Below are 22,367 nucleotides of genomic sequence, written 5' to 3' on the forward strand. Positions count from 1 at the left end.
TAATGTAAACAATATCTTTATTAATTTCTCACTTCTCAGTTTCAATCGGACACGAATACAACGATAAGTAGGTAATAACATAATATATAATATTTGTACTGTATTGTAGAGTTGTACCTAAAAAATTTATATTATGTATTTTGCAGCATTTATACATAAACGCTCAACGTATGTACACTAAAAGTAGGTACCTATACGTAACTGTATATTTGGCACGAATGTCGAATTCTTTTTAATAATTTTTGAATTGTCACTTTTACAATATCGAATACATAGCTATTATTCTGTAGTGGACAATGGAACATATTATTACGTTATATTATTGTAATCTATACATAATTATACATTTCTGAATGTATGCAAATAATATTATGTCACATTAAGCACATATCGGTTATTGTGTTACCTTTTTACCTACCATTTACCAAGTTGTTAAATAGGTTAAATTTCGTATTTACGACGGACAAGTAAAATTAATTGAAATACGAAGTGCGATCATAATCTTATATAGTTTTATAAGAATCTAATAAATCATAAAAAAAATTACACTCTCATTTAAAAATCTGATCGGTAGTCGGATACTATGTTATATTACACTACTAATATTGTGCACTTAGGTCGATATTACCATTAAGAATAGATCTACTACCTAATCTACGCTTAATCATTAATTTTATTATACTACTAAAGTACGATGTATGTGTAGTGTTCACCACGAAAATACCAATTTAAAATGTATGTAGGTACAAGGTACTTATATATTATGTTACGAGGTTTTTTTCAAGCTTTTATGTATAATAACCAACTCCGTATCTATACATTTTGTACCTATAATTTATTATACCTAGTATGCAATTTCATAAAAAAAAAATAATAATAATAAAATATCGATTGGATATATTGGTATTTGCCATTAATTGGTAATGACATAAGTGCGATGTGATATTTAATCATATTTATTATTTAATAAACAAATTTTACTACGATATATTATTATAATTTTAAGTCCGTACATACTACAATACTTACCTTAAAATAATTATTTAAACGTATTTATTTATAAATTTATAGGAAATTAATATTTAAATATATATATATTATATTATATTTGATATACCTAGCCATATACGCACCTAGTCAAGATTTTAAGTCCATACCTACTACAATACTTTGCAATAATTATTAAAACACATTTATTTATAAATAAATATATATATATTCGATAGAATCATAATATAATATAGGTGCATATACATATTATATTTTTTTAATTAAAAATTCTATAATCTGAATATTTTATATTCTAAGTGAATATAAAATGTATATTCCAAGACCTTTTTTTTTACTTTTATTATTATAATATTTTTCAATGAATAGTTTTGGCACAAATTATTTCTCAGTAGGTAATAATATTTAAATAGCAAACTTTTATAATGTATTATTTAAATATTTTTTACAGTGTTAATAATATATCAGTGGTCCATAGTAGTAAATATTATGTTCCAATATTTAGTAACAGTGTAACATAATACGCTTATAGAGTTGTATATAATAATATTTATATAAAATCTTTTTCACATCTTCTTATTGTGCCAAGTGGTGTAGATTGTTGATTTAATTTAAAAATAAAAATAAAAAAAAAAAAATTGGTTTTAGTTTTATAAAAACAGAACAAAATTAAAGTATTAATGCACGTAACATCGTAATATTATTCAACGACCATTTTATAACTAATTCATTAATGTATGTGATATAAATTTGAACATAATTCACTTACTTACATCTTACACCATTTTATACAATGTATTATATTCTGAATCATAGTATAATATTAAATAGCAACTGCGTTAGGATTTAGGATTATTATCATCTTCGATAATAGTTTTTCATCCAAATATTTAAGTATTATTGGTATTATTTGCAACAGTTCCTGTTCCTGTACCTACTAGGTATCTGTACATCTAAAATATCCTTCTCGTCGCTCAAACGAATTAAAATCTATTTAAAGTCTATCACGGAAAGGATTGACAGGATTAAATTGACAAGGATTAAATAGATTACCGTTGCTCAATATCCCAAATATCTAAAAACCTATACAAAACCTGAAGAAGTCATTAATACGTGGTTCTTGAGTAAGCAAAAACGAAACATTTGCTCCATTTTTAATTGTATGTACAACTTATATATAATAATATTGACTGAATGAAAACCGAGTGAAACGTGTCCATAATATATTATATTACATTTTACTATAATGGTGCCTACTTATATTTGTAAGTTTATTGATAATAAATTATCTATATCAAGATGTACGTGAAATATTTCAATACGTATAGAAAATGGCTTTTATTTATTACCTAACTGCTAAATATCCACGTGTTTAAGATACAAATAATAATAAATTGATACACATTACACATATTCGTGTAACAAATAGCATTTTGAATTTTTTCCATACCTACCGGAATGAGACATAATCTCAATACCGAGTGTTTTGAGCGAATGTTTTAGCTGACTTTAGTCCACTCAACTTTGACAACTTGTCGACATTACCTACAAAAAATAAAATTCTCTAATTCTAATTTCTCATATTCGTGTAAAACAATACTATCAGTATGTATAATTCTTAGGGTTTATCGGAATATTGTCTTTCGGGTAATGAGGTTGAGAGATCGAGCAAAATTAATCACTGGCCACAACAGTCCTTCTGTGATCACTTCCTAAGCCCGGCAAGCTGTATTAAAATAATATTTCTATGAGCACGCACAACCTCGATGAATGCACAATGATTATTAAATACCAATGAATTCTCGTAAAATATGCACTTTGTACCGGGATTTATACGAACAATTTTGAGGGTCGACCGATTCTTCAAATCTCTGCCAGATCATAATAAGTGACTCTGCAAAGATAAAAAGGTGGGTAAGTGGATGTCGCTCTGTTGTACAGTAGGTTACAAGTGGGTCACTGTATAATGGATAGTATTAAATTTGAATTCAATGATATAATATCACTGTATAAGAAAAACGATTCTGAGCGGAGACGGTTTGTCAGTCTAGGTATTAGACATACCTATTATAGGTATACTTATCTATAGTATTAAAAAAAAATTGACCTATAATAGGTTATAGGTATCAATAATAAATTCCAAATTAATCATATCACAATATCCATTAGGTAACGCGTTATACATCAACAACAAACCGTGGTACTATCATAGATATATAATAGTATACTTTAGAAGTTTCAAGTACCCACGAATAATATTATACAATCACAACAAAATAACTAAAATAGTTATTCCAGGTTTTTTAATATGTAATTTCGTCCAAATTTGAACTTAAAATGACTATAAAAATAAACTGTGCTTATGTATTTCTTAGAATTTTTGGCAACAGAATTAAATATTTACGTGGAATCTTGTTTTAAATTTTCAATCCTTAGATATAAAAGTTGAACATTTTATACATTTTTAACTACAAAATAATTATTCAATTTTAAATTTGATAAATTTTGTCAACATTTTAACTTCAAATAAAAAAAAATTGTGCCTATGTATTTTTAATATTTTTCAAGTGATATTGTAACAATATATCAGGAGCTTTGTATTAAATTTTTACACTTTTTGGTCCAACAGATAAAACTTTATTGATATTTATAGAAAAAAAAACTAAAAAAATTGAAAACTTACAATGTCCGTAAACAGCTCAAAACAAGTCGAAAACAGATTTCGCGTAAAAATTCCTGTTTTCCCTTAATTTTTCTTTTGTTTTTCACGGCGCTTTTGAAAACTATTGTAAATTTCAAATTTTGACCTCTCGAATGCACCAACTAGATTCACTTTCCCATCAAACAAGATACTGTTGAAGAAAATCGAAGCTGTTTTACTGCCCCAAACCGTGATGACAGACACAAAAATAAAAAAAATAAAAAAACACACATCATTGTAAAATCAATACATTCATCGTTCCACTCAGAATCTAAAATAACTGTTAATAATTTCCATGCACTTATTTGAACTTCCACCCCTTCGCTTTCTCTGTCCGTTTATAATATCTATATTATTACAATTGATAATATTTAAAGACCATTATTAGTCCTATATACTCTTCTTTCCACTGTTCTGCACACACTTCACTCCAAGCACAATGTTTCTCCATACATTTGTAAACATCACATTACCTACATGGCTACACGTTACTTAATTCCTGTGTTTTCAACTTATAATAATATAACAGTGTTATATAATTATTTTTTATTCGAACAAACTAAACTCACAGATGTATAATTTTTGGTTGCATTATGTTATACAAGTAGGTACAACGTAATTCGACAATAAACACGACATTTTAAAATAATATACCGTATCATAGTCCAAGTATAACTTAAACCTATATGCTACTCAGTGTTGTAAACTATAATATATAAGTATATAACCTATACAATGTACTTAATATTATCTCATGTACCATACTATATTATCGAAATACTCATTATTGCCGTACTTTCATATTATTACTTATTAGTTAATAGTTTGTGATTATTGTAATCATCCAGTTGTAATGCATGTGAACGAAAGCTATACCTAACTACTTAAATATTTATTTTTACAACACATTTAGAAAGACATTAAACTTTGAGTAAGTGATCATTTCTAAAATGAAGGTTTTATTAAGTTATTAATATTTAGTTCGGCCAAGTACAATACAAATATCTAAAACATTTACTTATGCATCATATAATATTATTTAGACAAAAGCTGGTAGATCTCTGTATTTTGTCAGAATTCAAAAATAATAGTTATACATAATAAATATTAATAAAACTATTAACGCATTGGGTAGTAATTTATTTTTGTATGCGTTAAATCGATAAAAAAAATAAAAGTACTAAATAAATATAATTATTATTATTGGGAGATAAAAGGTTATCATTTATCTTTATAAATTTGTAAAAAAAATAGAAAATTACGCTAAATATTTTATATGGGAAACATTCATCAAATAATTTAACCTGTCAAGTTAAAGACACTGTCATACTGATTAGTGATTACTTTATTTACAAATTACATTTAAATAAATATTATAGGTATGTAATAAGTGTTGAATATTATTAAAACTAAAAATAATTAATAATAAGTACTATTGTATTTATTTCTAATAGCTAGTAAACAGTTCGAAACACATGATATTATGACAAGTTAAAAAATCGACAGGATATAATGTGCCATTTAAATTAACGTGTAGAAATTCGAGGACATAATATTATTATTCGTCTGTACATATATGTGTACCTAATATATGTAGTTTTTGATTATCCAATGGTTCAAATTGTAGTATTTGCTTTAATCTATAGTAAGAAATCTATAAGAAAACAATATATCAAATGAATCGTATATTATAATTACAATAACACTATTAATCAGTGTCGAAAAGCTATGCTATGCTGATGACTTAGCTAAACATTCACGTCAAGTCGATCTCTATCCATAATATGTTACACTCATTTGCTACGTTTATTTGGTAATAATTACAATAATTTAATACGTCAATTAAGTCTTATAAATTATAATCGCATTTAACTTGATGAAATCCTAATTACCTACTGTTTATTTAAATAAGTTGATATACACCATAAAGAATGATGCGATTTGTAATTAACAAATTATGGCGCTAATTAAACGAATAACATTCATGTATATGTCTTAAATATTATCTGTTTTGCAAATCATTAGTAAGACTTAAAGAAAAGTAAAATTTAAAAACGAGTAATTAAATATTATTATGATCTTACGCGTAATAATAGTATAATGATAGTTCAAAACAATAGAAGTAAAATACATTTTTTTTCTTCAATAACCACAATAATAACTGTGGACATTTTTGTAACTAAAACTAATTTATCTGATATAATATTAATCAATAATTATATGAAATTTCAAATACAGGGTCACTCAAAGAGCTCCGTTCATAATGCAATTACCTAATATATATTCTGTACATTGTTTAATATCTATTTTAGTATCATCGGTCGTATTCGTATATATATATACGAATATACATAAAGCATTTAAAATTGAAATTAATTAATTATACGAGTAAAAACAAATTTAAATACGTATTTTAAACAAGTTATACAAAATAAGTTTCAAATTTTAATCAAACTTTAACTTGCAATAATTATAGAAAATTAGATTATAAATGAACTATATAAAACAACAGTTATAATTTATGTTAAATATAATTTTTTAATAATAGATTTATAGATTTTCAATAAACCAAAATATATTGGGTATTTTTCAGTTGGCATGTAATCACTTTTTTAGTTAAATAATAGTAACACAAAAATTACATATTTCATCCTCGATCTCTCGGAAATTTAATGCAGATTAGAGCATTATAGTTATTTATGCACGTTTTTAAATTTCTAGGATTATAAAAACTATGAATGAATTTCCGAATTTAAATTGTAAGCACACCGTGCTATATTAGAATTAATATTATCAATTCAGTAGTATTTAATTGCTTTTTCGGCGTCATGAATTGTAATATTTACATTATAAAAAAAACCTTTTCAAATTTGAGAGTTCTCTAAGCGTATAATATAATACAATAAAATAATATTATGTATATTGTATACATACTAAACCTGTCAATATATATGTATAGGTACATGTATAAGATACACGAGCATACGACAACAAAGATATTATTTCGGTTATATAATATTGTTAATTTAGATTATAAATATTGTGTTTTTAATAAGATATTATACATTAAACGAGTGTGGGGATTGAACAAGTATATACCAAATAAACACGATGAAGCAGCAGACATGCTTACTGTTCAGCCAAGGGCTATAGAGTTGGTCCCCTCCTCCAATGCAGTTGCTGATGTTTTTCAGTTTTTGCTTGATCGAGTTGAAGGTCGACGGTAAACGGCCTTGAGTTATACGTTCTTTTGATGCACACAAACACATTGTCACAATCTTCTTCTATGATGTTATTTTTTTCATTATTTTTTCCAGTTCAAACGTTCAGGAACCTCTGTGCGAGCATTATAACATAAATATAAATATAAGCAACAACTGTTGGTTTTGAACGTCATACTATTTTTTTTCGTGACTTAAACTATTGATTAATTTTTTTTTTTTTAATCACAGGTAACTAAAAGTAACAATATCAAAGATCAAACGCGTATTTTGCAAAATGTTGATGTTTCTGACAACCGTCGTATCTGTAAGTACCTATTTAATAAATATTTAAGAAGCAGAAACCATAAAACGTCTTGATACAACTAATACAAAAATTGAAAATAATATTTGTAATTATTCTAATTACGTAACTAATACACAGCTTATTTTAACGTTTTACTTAGAAAAAACTTTTACCAAATGATCATTAAATTTAGTCATGTTTAATATATTTTGATATTTCAAACAAAGTAAATATTTCAAAAACAACGTACTTATTATAATTAAATACGTTTCGTATTAATCGCATAAGTTTTAAATTATACAATTATTTTCAAACTTGCATTATAACTAACGATTTGGATAAATTACTAATTATCTAAATAAAAGTAAATTAAAATAAATTGTTCCGAAATAACTAATTTTATCAGATTTTCTTGGTTCTAAATAACTCAGGTTACCCGAGTAAAAAGTAAAAACATCAAAAACTGAATTATTGTTCCATTGACACAAATATTATTGAGCATTTTCTTTTACAGTAAGTTTTATTTCTTTGTCTTTTGCCGTTTCAATGCTAAATATGATTACAGTAAAAACGTATTAAAGCCAAAACTTGCAGATATAATATCGTAACTGAAGAAGTAGCTATTACGTGGAACGTAAATATAAGAAAGTCTAAATAGTGTCATATTTCATATATTTAGTAAAATGATCTGTGACCTATGTCATGCTCTGTTAGACGAACTACCATATACCAACATCAACAAAAATATTATCTTTTATGTGGATTTAGCAATAATTGTGATTTTCTCCAAACCACGTATTGTCAGGATATTAAAATATCTTGTTTATTTTACTTCAACAGCTTTTTAAATATTTGTACACACATTCGGGATAAGGAAAACGCTGCGAAACGCATGTTTACGGAACGGTAAACATATTGTTGAAGAGTATATTATATCAATACAAATCTGACCTTACTCGGATACTTATCGATTACCAATGTCGAAATACAATTTCGTATTCATAATTACTAAATTTCGAAACGAAACGGCAATTACCTACACTAATACTAAAACCTTAGTTTGGAGATATCATTTGGGGCATTTCCTATTGGATATGATGACAATATTATACAAACGTATTTTAAAGTAAATCTCCGATGAATATCCAGTTAAACCTAATCAAGACTCTAGTAATTTCGCACAAAACATGTCAGCTTGACTACCACACTGATTTTCTTTCACTAATGCACTCCATAAATACATTTTATTTTTTATAAACACATAGACGGAAAAACCAATGACAATTTTAATTATTAGTGAAAAAAATGTCAGAATGCTTTAATTCCAATAAACAATAATTAATAAAAAAAATTAAAGATCATCTTTTTTTGTTCCATATGGTATAAGACTATGTACATAATTATTAGAAATCTAAAGTAAATATTTCATACTTCTTACGCAATTTATATTTCCTTTTTATTACATTATTTTTTTTTCTTGATAAACCATTGAGTTTACTTATATCATATACAGATTGTCCCGTGAGGATATACCCATTAGTCGTAGAGGGGGACTCAACGCCCGAACAAAAACCGGTTTTTTTGCCATTTTACCTATAAAATAAAAAAATTATTAAAAATCATGAGAATAATGAAAATAAAATGTTTAAAATTCAAAATTTTCTCAAAAATAAACTTTATAAAATAGGTAGCTAGTTTCAAAAAAATAAAATAACTTTTTAATATTTTTACCAAAAAATTAAATTAAAATATAAAACAAAATATGTGTAGTACTTTTCTCTGTGAGTCTAATAAAAAAAAACAGATTTACGATATATTTATTATCTCAGGAGATATCACAATAGGTAAATCCTCGCGAGACACCCTGTATAAACATAATATATAAATAAATCATGATACACATTAAAGATTTTTAATTTACCTTAATATTAATTATAGTTTTAAAAATAAATAAGTATAGCTACTACAAAATATATCGAGGATTATTATTTAGTTAAATATAGGTGATTATATAAATTGGGTAATTAATACAACGAAACTACAAATCAACAAAATATCGATTGATACAGACTTTTTAATATAATTAATTATATTAATTAGTTCCATGTACTGCAATAATTATTTAGAACGTGGTAATAGTTATCATTTATATGGATGAATACTTTCATTTATTAATTATTATAACTCAAAAAGTAATCTATTATTTTTCTATCTCATCATCATATTTCCATAAAATCTCAAATCGCATAGTTCAATATTATTATTCTACGTTAAAAATTAAAATAACATTAAATGACCTTTCAGAAGTCAGACTACTCAGACTGTTAAATTCAAAAACTATTCACGGTGCAGTAAACGTAAAATCGTAAAATAACCATCGAGGTCTACGAGTCACCATGGTACATTTTTGAATAATTTAATCGTGTAAGATTATGTCTTGTAAAATTATATTATTGGTTGACACTTGAATAATGAATACCTACAATTTTTATAATACTTGAAAATGGACAAATACTTACAACATTTCAATGTCTAAAATCTCAAAAAATATGCATATAAGTTCTATTTTTATGTTCATCGATATTTTTCATGTTATAGATACAATATTTAGAATACTAAAAATAAACAAAAGTTACAAGCACTTAGGTAGTGAATATAAACTGGAAAGATAAACTGCATCGATGATAAAGAAGTAATGCTTTTAAGTGATTTAATGAAGTAACTTTTTGATTATCTCGGTAGGTCTAAGGCTTATCAACTATGAAAAAACTATACAAAAACATTTGAGGAATTTAAGGAACCTTTTATCTGAGCTCCATTCAAAGTCAATTTTCTAATACAATGATTCATCAAATTCATAATATTATTATATATTATAGAGACAAAACAGTATAGTACGCCGAGGTGAGTGAACGACACAAGAGTCCTACACTAGACATCCGATATCTTTAGGCTATATTATGTCCATATTCCATATTTTCATGTATTCTTAAATTCAATCAAGTATTATAATAAATATAGATTTTATTAGAGAAACATATAATATAAGGAAAATAATCTCGGAAATATAGTAAGCTAATAGAAAATGACGAAAATAGAACAATAATGAACTAAAAATAAAGAAAGCCATTAGGGATGGTTCTGATAAAAGCGTACGTGCGAATAATAGGTATAACTTATTAAGTACCTAGGTAATAACGATAATGGATAATCGGTGGCTAGTTAATAGTTAATAGTTATCAAAAGATACTTATTACGTTTATTACTTTTTAGCACATGTTTTTTTTTTTATGGAATCCCTTTCAAAGCCAACCATAATATTTGGAGAAAATTGAATAAAAGTAATATATATACCTATACCTATCCGAGAAAATCAATACATAGCAAAAATACAAGGATTGTGCGGAAACGAAAAACAATACGATAAATGTCGGTTTAAAATAATTTCTTATACGAGCAAACAGGATAAAATGTTTTACATTCAATACCTACCAACTATAAAGAAAAGTATTTACATACGTTTTTAAAAATATTTTTAAATTTTCAAAATTATTACAACTCAAAGTTTTAGAAAAAAAAAAATATTTTTATTATTTTTTATTTTTATGGTTTGAAGTTTTTACTTTTTGAACTGCGGCATATAATTTTAAATGTTTTTGTTTTCATATACTAATGCAAAATATTTTTCTGAGAACTTCGATCCCAGCATGTGGGTACTTACATATAAATCTAATTTCCAACCATTTTCAGTAAATATGATTATAATATTTAATATTATAAAGGTGTCATAACTCATCAGTCATCACAAATATACCAAGTTTGAAAAACGAGTACCTACCTACTTACATAGTATTCGTCTTCCGTTATATTCATAGTTTGATGAATATATTGATCAAATAATGCTTTTTCAGTATTATTATTCAATAATTAGAATTCTTCGATTCAGATAAATAATTAAAGTCAATGCGCCGACCTTTAATACCGGGAACGTAGTCCCACGTATGGAAATATTTTTTACTGTGTCCAATGAACATTACCTAAGACTTGGGCAACTATAATATCATGGGGATTTTCAAACAGTCACGAGAATTTTGATAGACAATACAATAGAATAAAGAATAATATATCACATAATTCATGTATACCTAATAACAATAATTTACGTTATACTATAAACATAATATTATGTTCATGGACTCAAAAAGTCGTTAAAAATCAGTATTCACTCTTCGAGATGACTAAATTCATATTTTATCCGTTGACCATAAAAATAACAATGTGATATATATGAAATCACGAATACACGATTTCAGTTGCGCATGCAATAATACACACCTGTGTACATTTTACTCACTGTATAATGTATATTTATATAATATAATGAGCTGCGGAAGTTCTTACTGGAGGATATAAAAACGTTCCGGTATGTGATGTACATGACCTCGTCATCGTCATCGACGCCGCGACCTCTCCAGTGATGGAAACGATTTTATAGTACCTAAGGAAAACTATTACACACAGAATAAAGTGTTGATATGAATAAATACAATCGATGAGATATTATACGCATAATAGTTTTATTATAATTACTATGATTATATAGCTAATATATTATTATATTAATTATATTTTAGTTTATAATAATATATAGTGATAGACACAGCACACATTATCATCTCAGCCTTGCTTCTGCGATATTTAGTAGATAAACATAATTTTTTATAAAGTTCTGTATTAAACCGATTGAGGATGAAACGTAAATTATTATTAGGTACTCGATATCGGAAGGAAAGCGTCTACGCATAACTGCATAAGTAATGATAATGACATGATGGTAATTATATTCTTAATGACTGATATTATTTAGAATAGACAGTGAAACAGTGGCCTTCTGGCTTGTTTCGTTGATTCAATGAATAAGTCAACACTTGAGGTTTATGGTATCACTTGTTCATTTATTTCTATATTAAAATTAATTATTTACAGTATAGCAGTAATTGCGGGGCGGTTACGCTAGTCCGGCAGCCGGGCGTAAAGCGGGCTTGCCGGATACGGCGTGATGACACGACGCACTTTGACTTACGTCCTACTATACATTGGGGTTTTATGTACAAGGGGGTACAATTTGTGGTACAGGATCTACCACGGATAGTGTCCTGCTATGAAGCGGCTGCTTTCACTATCGTGAATCTGACCCGGGAAGACAGGCTCTCAAAAACAGCCGGGGGACAGTGGGTTTTAGATGCGCCAATAGTGGTGCACGTCTAGTGGCAGTACCACTGGTTCTGGATTGGCTGTCCAACGTTCTCGCGTTCTCCTCTTTTGGAATGAATCGGGGATCGCCGGATCCACGCTGAGGGCGGTGATGCTCGTACGGGTCACGTTCGCAGGGATGTGCGTGGAGATGTCTTTTGGGCGCCGGTCATCACTATCGACGCCCTCCTTGCGAGCTGGTCACTGCGTCGACTCGTACAGGAAAGTGTGGCGATGCCCGCACGGGTTGTTCACGGTCTTGTATGAGGAGTCAGGTTCGTCGTGGGTCTGCTTCGGTAGTTTCGGCTGCTCTATGCCATCGCAATCTCGTACAAACGTAAGTGCGGCGATGCCCGGACGGGTTGCTCACGGGTTTGTACGATGATTCTTCGTCGGTGACTTTTCCGCTGGTGTTCTCCTTATGCTGCGTCCTATGGATGTTCGCTCGGTCGGTGCTTCTGTTCTTCTTACTGTGCTGAGTGTTTGGTCGAAGAAATTATACTGAGTGAAGAAGGTGCTCTTTGGTTAAAATACGGCCGGTATATAACCCGTGCGCCGTACTGACTAGTAAACTACTGCGTTGGCCGTCGTGTTGTTTGTGTTTACGGTCGGTGTGGGTTTTGGTGTTACTCGTTGGTTTTTTGAGTTATTGCTGTGGGGAGGGTCTTGTTGTCTTCCTCCTGACCTCTCCTATTCATAGCCTTACCCCTTAGATTATTGTTGTATCTCAGAGAGCTTTTATTTAGTAAAAGGTCTCTGATTACTGCTATTTTGTGTATGGTGCGTTCTGATTGGTCGATTTGTGTTAGTCCTGAAAAGGATTGTTTTGATGGATGGTGTACTGTTACAACAGCAATATAATGATGAAATAATCATCATTCCACATAATATTAAAAAAAAAAAATAAAGCATGACGTGTAGAGGAGACCGGGTATAGTTGTCACAGGTTTTACTGATTCGTTTTTTTTTTATTTTTTAAATAATAATTGTCACATTATTTAAAATATCATCTTGAGCAAATACTAAAAAAAAAAAATCAAAACACTACTATTATGTCAGAATACATTTTTAAAATATATTAATATTTAGTCATCACTACTCATCAGTGGTATAGTATTCTATTCACCAACGACTATTACCTTTCATAATAATAATAATTTTTATTAGGTATACACTAAAACTATATCTTATAGTACATTTTAACTATAAAATAAAATATATGAATATATTTCATGTTGAAAAATAAGGATACATTTATTTTACGTCTATTAGTAGTATAGTACCTATAGATGGATAATAATATTGATATAATTAATAAAACAAAATATGTTTGATAGTTGGAAAAAAAATGATACCAAAATAATCTTGTTTTATTTTACAATAAACTTATAATTGGCTTATTGGATTCAAATATGATATGACCTATTTTTTGAATCTGTGATTTTATTTTTTTAAATAAAATTATGATTAAATTATAGAAGATTAGTTAGGTATACGTAGTAGCAGTCCTTCAATAAACACATAATAAATTAATAAATAATGATAGAACTTGTTTTGGGGTTTTGGCTGTTCAACTAGTCGTCAATGTCAGTTATAATTAAATTCACTGTGATCATCTGATAGACAACAGATTCTAAAACTGTAACAGGAAATATTTTAATTTCAAGAATGAAAGGTAAAAATCAAAGTATTAAAAACTGTACTGTGTACATAGTACCTACATGCAGTGTAAGCACTTGAAGACTTTAATAACAATTCATGATACGTGATAAAACAACACTATAAAATGTGTAAGTACTCGAAATAGTGTTGATCACTCATATATTGAAATTTAAAGTGAGATAGAATTCAAGAAGAGACGTAAACAAATTGTGACACATTTTAAAAGTTTAAACACGTTTGGTAGGTTGAAGATAAGCGAATATCTGATATTTTAATATATTTTGGACAACAGGTCGAAACTGCCTAGGTACCTACTATAGTAATCCAATTCCATACCAGCAATTTGACCCAAGTGTTTAACTTGACACAATTTCGAGCTTAAAGTATAACCTCGTATTATATAATATTTTTTATTTATAATAATACAACGAAATATCTGATTCGAATTCCCAAGTCTATTGTTACGAGGCGCAAATAAATTTCGCGTGATTAGTTATAAAATAGTGAACATTTATATTTTACTGTTCAACCAAACAGTCTGTAGTTAGAACTATTAGACTGATATGTTATACACTGACACGAATAGTTTACTATGGACGTGTTCGATGTTGATGTATAACGCCATTCCATTCAAGTTTACCGTTGTCATAATATTATTATTATGTTTATGTCTCTAGAAAAAATGTACCAATTATATTATATTTCTGGAGGCATATAGACATTAAAAAATTGCAGACAATTGTACGCATTTAGTGTTTACATTTAATTATATAGTTGTTGGCAACCATACAATATCAATGCATTTACTATTATGTATAAAAGTATATGTGTATAATAATATATAGGTACCTACTGTAAAAACAATTTAATAACTGTTCGCTAATTGATTTTTTTTTTTTTTTTGACAATCCATACTGTCTACCTACCTGTACGGTTGTACAAGTAAAGTGTCCAATCATAATAACATTGACAACAGTTTATTATTAACTACGAAAATATTTAATTTTATACACCTAGTATAAAATATAAATATAATATTATTTACTGATTAAAAATATATAACAACAATCTGATTACCATTTAGACAGGTGTGGCTGATTATTCTCTTTTTTAGAGTGAGTTCTTGTTCTTCTTAAGAGGACACTACAAAAAATTTTAATTGTTAGTACATTTTTAAATGCTCATAACTCGCATTAAAATTTAAATATAAAAATATCCTACGAGATTCACTAGAAAATATTCTTCGTTTAAATTTTAATAATTTAAATTTAAATTCATTTTTTTTAATTTTGTAATAGGACAAATTCACTAGTATTAAATAGTGTGATTTTATGTACTCATGCTAACTTATTAATTTAATAAGAAAATGTGTTTTATTATTTTGAAATTAAATTACATACTCGTTTGTGTTAAAATCCTTATTTTATATTGTTATATAATTTATAACAGTAGCAGGAACCTACAGTAATTAAGACTAATTTCGGAGTTACAATGATTAAACGAATATGTATGACAACTACACTATTACGAATCAGATAGAATACAATTTAATAAGTTATAGTATATTATATTATATCATAAAACAGAAATTAGCAAGGTATCTATATTATATATATATATATATGTTACAAAATATAATGATAGTAGGTGTTATGTTGATTTTAAGAATTAAAGAAATTAGTAGGTACATTTAACTACAAAAATACGACAAAACTATATTTTTGAAGTATTACATACGTGATTAATTATAGTATAATGATATAATTTTGTTTATTTATTGCACACACATATTGAAACTTTGGCATTTGAAAGTAAAAAAATATTTTGTGGTTTGTGTTTGCATCTCTTCGTAGTAGGTACATCTGGTTAAAATCATGTAATGGCTAATACCATACTATTTTTGTTATTATTTATACGTTTTAATCATATTTAACTATATTTTAACCATAATATTAATTTTATCGATTTTATTGATAACATAAAAAAAACATGGACCTATACAAACTACTGTTAAAAATTGTAATTTATAGACGCTACCCTAATGCCCAAATAAGATTGGTCATATTCATAACTGGGTTTTCCCGGTCAAAAGCCGAAATATGACTTGTCCGAGTATCGTGGGCAGTTCGCATTTAGCCCGGGTATTTTCGATGTTTGCCCGATTTCAGCTTTTGCCCGTAACATATTTTATGTATTTTCCCGGACAAAAATGGTATCCACCCACTTCATAGAATAAGAAGAAAAATGTATTTTTCGACTACGACTACATGAAAATTGCGATATCATCGAAATACGGGGGATATATCAAATGTTACCTTCGATACGTAATAATTGTCGAAATCACGCAAATTTATTCAGCCACGCACGCGATCACAAACGAGACGTGAGACGTCTATATTTACAATGACCTGCCGTAATTATTAATTAATTGTGATTTATTCACGACGTAAAATAGACGTATTATTTCGATAAACACATAGTTATAGTAACATAAATATGTATATATCTGGACATTTATACTTACTTCCAAGTTTTAATAATTACCGTTTGAAATGTCAACAATTCAATGCCTAATTGTATACACTTAAGTATACCTAATATACATTATACATTATAGGTACATTATTATAGTTTATCGCCAATGACTGTAGGTATTAAATATTAGGTACGCTAATTTTTTACTTTTTGTATCGATAATAATAACAGGAATGTTAAGAAGTGTGAATAACATAAGATCCGATATAAGCAAGATAATTTTCAATACCACTTTTGATTATTGCATTTAACTACCTACTAAATATTTCTCGACAAAAACCAGAGAAACAAAACTCGTACTTAATGCTAAAGTAGTAATTTGGAATTTTGTATGTTTCACAATAAACACATTAAAAAAATTTCAAATGTGAACACGTCAAAATAATATTATAATCAAGTAAAAGTTATCGAGTTTATTATGGTAAACAATTCACGTTTTATGACTATTGAGGTGATGACATATTATTTTAATAGTCTCTATACCATCAACCATTCAAATCCATTGCTGTATACAATATAGGTGCATAAAAAGTGCGTGAACATATTAAAATAGTAGAATTGCATGTTGTGCACTATTTAAATGTTAATATTATTTCCAGCATTTAAAGTATCTTTGGGTACGTATTTATACCTATAATAATATAATGTAATACCTATACCTATTGAACAATACAATTAATTAACATTGTCGATTAATGTAGAAATCATTTATTTGTACTCAATATGTGTGTGCGTGTAGTGTGTATGTATGCGCGTATTTTATTTATTATTTTAACCATCGATAAAAAATATATTATATTGACTACAGTTTAACGCTATCGGTGATGAATACGAATATTATCTAGATTGCTAAACGACCGTGACTGCCAGTAAGTATAGGTGCAACCGTCAACACCGCACGAGAATAATATTATTCAGTATCATAAACAGACTGCAATTTCACGCGTTTTATTATTTCTACCGTGTACACCCAAAATATGAAATATTAAAAAAAATAGTTGACTCATGAGAAGCATAATTATTGTACTCATACATTTGTTTTAACTCTCATATTATATTTCACTCATCAGTTGCTAAGAGAGTTGAATACGTCATTCTTATAGAATTACAAAATGGTAAATAGTATTGACGAAGAAGTGTTACAAAGACTTCAATGTATTGTCTACAAAACAAAAGCAAAAATATTTTGATGGTATCTATTATATTATTATTATTATTTCTTAAGCAAGACAAAAAATGTAGTAGGAATTGTTTAAGATAATATTTCTCTGCAAAGAAAATTGAGGATACATGGATATGTTTTGGATATAGTCCAGTGGAAAAATATCTAGTAGCGTGCTACATTTGTTAAGAATTTAATGAATTAAGAATTATAGATTGATTTTTTTATATATAGGTACATATCTTATTATTTTTGTATGATTTGAATTTATATGGCGATATAGTTAAGTGACCATTAGTTGTATATAGTATATACATATATAATTTTAATTAGATTTCAAATTATAATAGATACCCGTTGTCGAAAAGAAATCACAAGAAGATTATTATGTTATTTAAGTAAATTGTTTATAATATATATGTTACCGTAAATGCTCGATCACTAGGTAAACCTAGGTTTTACTAGTTAATGCTAGGTTTTACTGTTTGTACTCAGTAAATGCTGAAATTCTAAATTTTATTCGGGCTTTTACTAAACACGTTGTATACATCCTAGGATATACAAATTGACTTAGTAAAAGCTGATCAATACACTTATACACGGCACATAACATTTAAGCTGCGTAAAAATTATAATTATATATTATTAAAACAAACTACTGACAGTTATTTAAATTTTTATATAAAATAAAAATGCATCTTAAGTTGTAATCACACCTCAAACATTTTTGCTTGCAACGATTAATAACAATTATTTTGAGAAGATAAATTTACGACTGCAATGTGTTGCAGGGACTTGCATTTTATCGAGTTTAAGATTAATATTATACAACTTCTATCATGATATAACTTAGTAATAGCTGACTGATATCAATTGATTGGTGGCACTAACGGATACTTTATCGCTTAGATATGGTTTTATTAGGTATATTATGTTCAGTCTGTTTGGGTTTTTACGTGATAGACGGATCCATTTGTAGAACAGTGTAAATATGTGTTGTGCGCGTAGTGTTTAATATATTGAATTGTGTTTAATTAATGTAATTTTTTAATTATATTTATTTTCATTGTTAATTTGACTTTAATATGGCTAATATAGAAAGGTTTTATGACGTTTTAAATCCAATAATTAATAATTAATAATTTACGCAGCTTAAATGTTATGTGTCGTGTATTGATCAGCTTTTACTAAGTCAATTTGTATATCCTAGAATGTACACAACGTGTTTAGTAAAAGCCCGAATAAAATTTAGAATTTCAACATTTACTGAGTACAAGCAGTAAAACCTAGCATTAACTAGTAAAACCTAGGTTTACCTAGTGATCGGGCATTTACGGTAGCATATACATACCTACCAGTAAATTACCTAATAAATCACATTAATACATTAGGTATATTGTTGAGGAAATTTTAGTCCCAATTATTTTAAGTTTATTCAAAATTTATATTAAAAAGTATATTTCAAGTTAAATTTGAACACTTATGACATATCAATCCATATTAAGAAACATTTCTTGTTTCATTATAGGAATTGTTGATTTAGGGTTATTAAAAAATACGAAGAATTGACACGAACAATTTGGTTTTTAAATTTGACACATTTAGTTACACCTACTGACAGTTAACACTATAAATAACTCTTATTCTCAAAAATGATTTTACATAGGTACAAGCTTAATTTTAAAACTTTCATTCTCAACCACAAATATGTATTAAAACTTTATTATCATAAATACCGTAATATAATATTTGATATTATATAGGAATCTACCTATATCAACGCTCAAATACATTTTGTAAAACTCAATTAAAACTGCGTATTATATTCTAAATTAGGTAATTTTAAAAAAGCCAAAATAAGTTGACTGCGGTTAATACGAAAAACTAAATGCAATGTTGACCTTGCTTAGTTGGATACTAAATACATTAATGGATTATATTGATTCTTGCTCAAAAAACATGTAAGTAGTTCAACGGGTAACAATTCTCTTGGAATCACATTTTATCAACGTTAAAAAAATATATAAATACCAATTAAAAAAGCACTCTTACTCCATACATATTCCACAAAATTAGTTTACTTTATCATGAATTTTAAAAACCAGCATTTTATAAATTATTGTAGGTGTTTTCCAACAGCATAAAGCAAACAGAAAGGTCTCTTGAGACTAGTGCTGACTATTTGCAGACAGTTAACGTTCGAATCGTGTATAGTTCCGTACACAAACGCAAGGGTTTTTTTTGCGATCTTAACTAAAATTATGTTATTAATCTATTAAATTATGTTATTTATAAGTGTTTAGTGTATTATTAATTATAAAGTTATTAAGAACTACTTTTTTTACGTTTTATCGTAAGCTTAGGAAAACATGAATAACATGACATATTTTATTTTATTATTACTACTATTTTAAATTAAATTCCGTTTACTGATTGTGTTCTACACAGTGCCTGTGCATGATGGATTTGGGAGCGGCGATATCAGTGCCAACAGGCAAGACGACGCCCATTGAACCTGCTGCGCCAGAGCCAAAAATAATTCCCGTGCCTGGTTCCTATCTGGCACCACCGGCTCCCGTACAAGAGTATTCGGAAGAAAGACCCGAACCACCGCCATTGGATCCGTCTTATGTGCCAATCCCATACAACTTCATCGAGTACTTGGCGCCTCAAAGTCTTATACTGGTAATAACAACTGTTTTATTCCTACAGTGATACATGGTAATGCAATTAATGCATAAGCAGTTTGAAAATGTTTCGACAGAAAATTGATCATAATGATCTTATAGCCAGTTATTTTGTTTGTGAATGTTCTATCAATACCTAATAATATGGCATAATGACAATGTTAACCAACTTATTTATATAGTAGGTATTACACATTTATCACGCCATACACTAATTATGGATGTATATTTATGAGCTTAAACTGCGCCCGAATTGTTACCTGTAATATTACAGAAATTATTTTTGTCCAAAAACTAAAAATCAAAATACCAACATCGCAACACGTTATCAAATAACTATTACAGTAATACGACAATTTATAGTTATTACTATATCCGGCATAGGTCTACTAGTACATCTTGTACAACTCATCCAAATATTTTTATGTTTATAGAAAGAAAAAATTAAAATAAAAACATAATTTATAAAATTAAAATGTAAAAATCAACCCTTTAAATATCAAAATATTCTAAAACAAAAAAACCGTGAAAAGTTACAAAGTTTTATTAATAAATATAATAGGTAGTGGTGAAATTTCAATATGTTACTATATTGTCCTACTTTTGTACTTTTTAAAATTATATTTTTTTTAATTATTCATTTTAGTCTATTAATTATTCGTATATTATAATATTATGGTTATAACGAATTAAGTATAAAGTACTAAGTATTAAGTATTACTGATTTTTAAGATAATATGTAGTTTTGTCATTTTATTTGATTTTGCAAAAAAATAGTTACCTACCTGTTGATTTTTAAAATTTTACCCGGGTACAGTTTACATATTACCTTTTTACACTTGATAAGAACTCGGGCACAGTTTACATGTGCGATTTAATTGTACCTTGGGCGAAGTTTACAACCACTGATATTTATTTATCACAAACCTACAGTTCAATTTTTTCTTTAGTGAATTCCATCAAGTCTAAAAGAGTAATAATACTTTGAATAAAAAATCAAATTTTAAAATACGGTTTAAGGCTGAAAAGAAATTGGCCAAGATACGCCTTAAATCTTAAACAGCAAATTTTTTGTAAACAATATTAATATTTAAACTAATAAGAGCATTTTTTTTTTATTCATACGATAGTATTATGAAAAGTTAAAACCAATACTTTTATTATACTTTACCTATCTAATATTATGTGTACATACTTTACAGGTACCAATGAAAATTAAGTTCCAAAAACCTTATTCAAAGTATGAAAAATACCCTCTCACAGCGACTAAGTATCAGAAGCTTATCAAAAATGAAAATATGAGACGGAAATACTATTCAAATATACCACAACAAAATTATATTCCATTGAACTGATAAGTGTTATAAATTATCTTGTCGTCAAAAATATTTGCCATGTCATATACATATATTGATATATTATATGTAATTAAAATAAAATGTTATACATTTTTTTACCTCTTAAAAATAATTGTTTCTATCTCTACTATAACCAATATTGTTTTGTAATATAATTTATATGTAATATTTTAATATAATATAGTATAATATTATAACAACGTGTAATAAATGTCATATTTGTATATTATAAACATACTGTCAATATTTAAATATGTAATATTGCGTACCTAATCCTTATGAAAAATCTAATCATGTGATCTGTTTCATGTGACTCCCTAACCACTATTCATCATACATTTTCTTATTCAACGCTATTTTTTTTTACCCTTGGCAACGTGGCCTTTTGCATGTTAGGGGGGGGGGGGGATTACGGTTGGTTGAAACACGTGTAGTTTCTATGTGAGATAAGGATTCGTCACCAAGAACTAGCTGATTGTCTGATTTTCACCCAT

At 27.6% G+C, this 22,367-nt stretch overlaps 1 protein-coding gene across 4 annotated transcripts in view; it reads left to right on the top strand.

The window, feature by feature from the left end:
- Window positions 1-22,121, top strand: part of LOC100575897 — a 47,261-nt gene extending 25,140 nt beyond the window's left edge. The window contains exons 1-4 of one of the 4 annotated variants that reach the window (XM_008189650.3): window positions 6,963-7,088; window positions 7,162-7,237; window positions 20,277-20,513; window positions 21,718-22,106. In XM_008189650.3, the coding sequence (XP_008187872.1) occupies window positions 7,208-7,237; window positions 20,277-20,513; window positions 21,718-21,870 (420 nt within the window). In that variant the 5' untranslated portion in view covers window positions 6,963-7,088; window positions 7,162-7,207 and the 3' untranslated portion in view covers window positions 21,871-22,106. Of the gene's footprint in view, window positions 1-6,962; window positions 7,238-18,976; window positions 19,165-20,276; window positions 20,514-21,717 lie in introns of those variants that run through there. The other 3 variants (XM_003240717.4, XM_003240716.4, XM_016808448.2) reach the window with 3 other exon arrangements.
- The last annotated feature ends 246 nt before the right edge of the window (window positions 22,122-22,367 follow it).

This window comes from Acyrthosiphon pisum, chromosome A2 (genome assembly GCF_005508785.2).
Source record: "Acyrthosiphon pisum isolate AL4f chromosome A2, pea_aphid_22Mar2018_4r6ur, whole genome shotgun sequence".
In the NCBI taxonomy this organism is placed as follows: Eukaryota; Metazoa; Arthropoda; class Insecta; order Hemiptera; family Aphididae; genus Acyrthosiphon; species Acyrthosiphon pisum.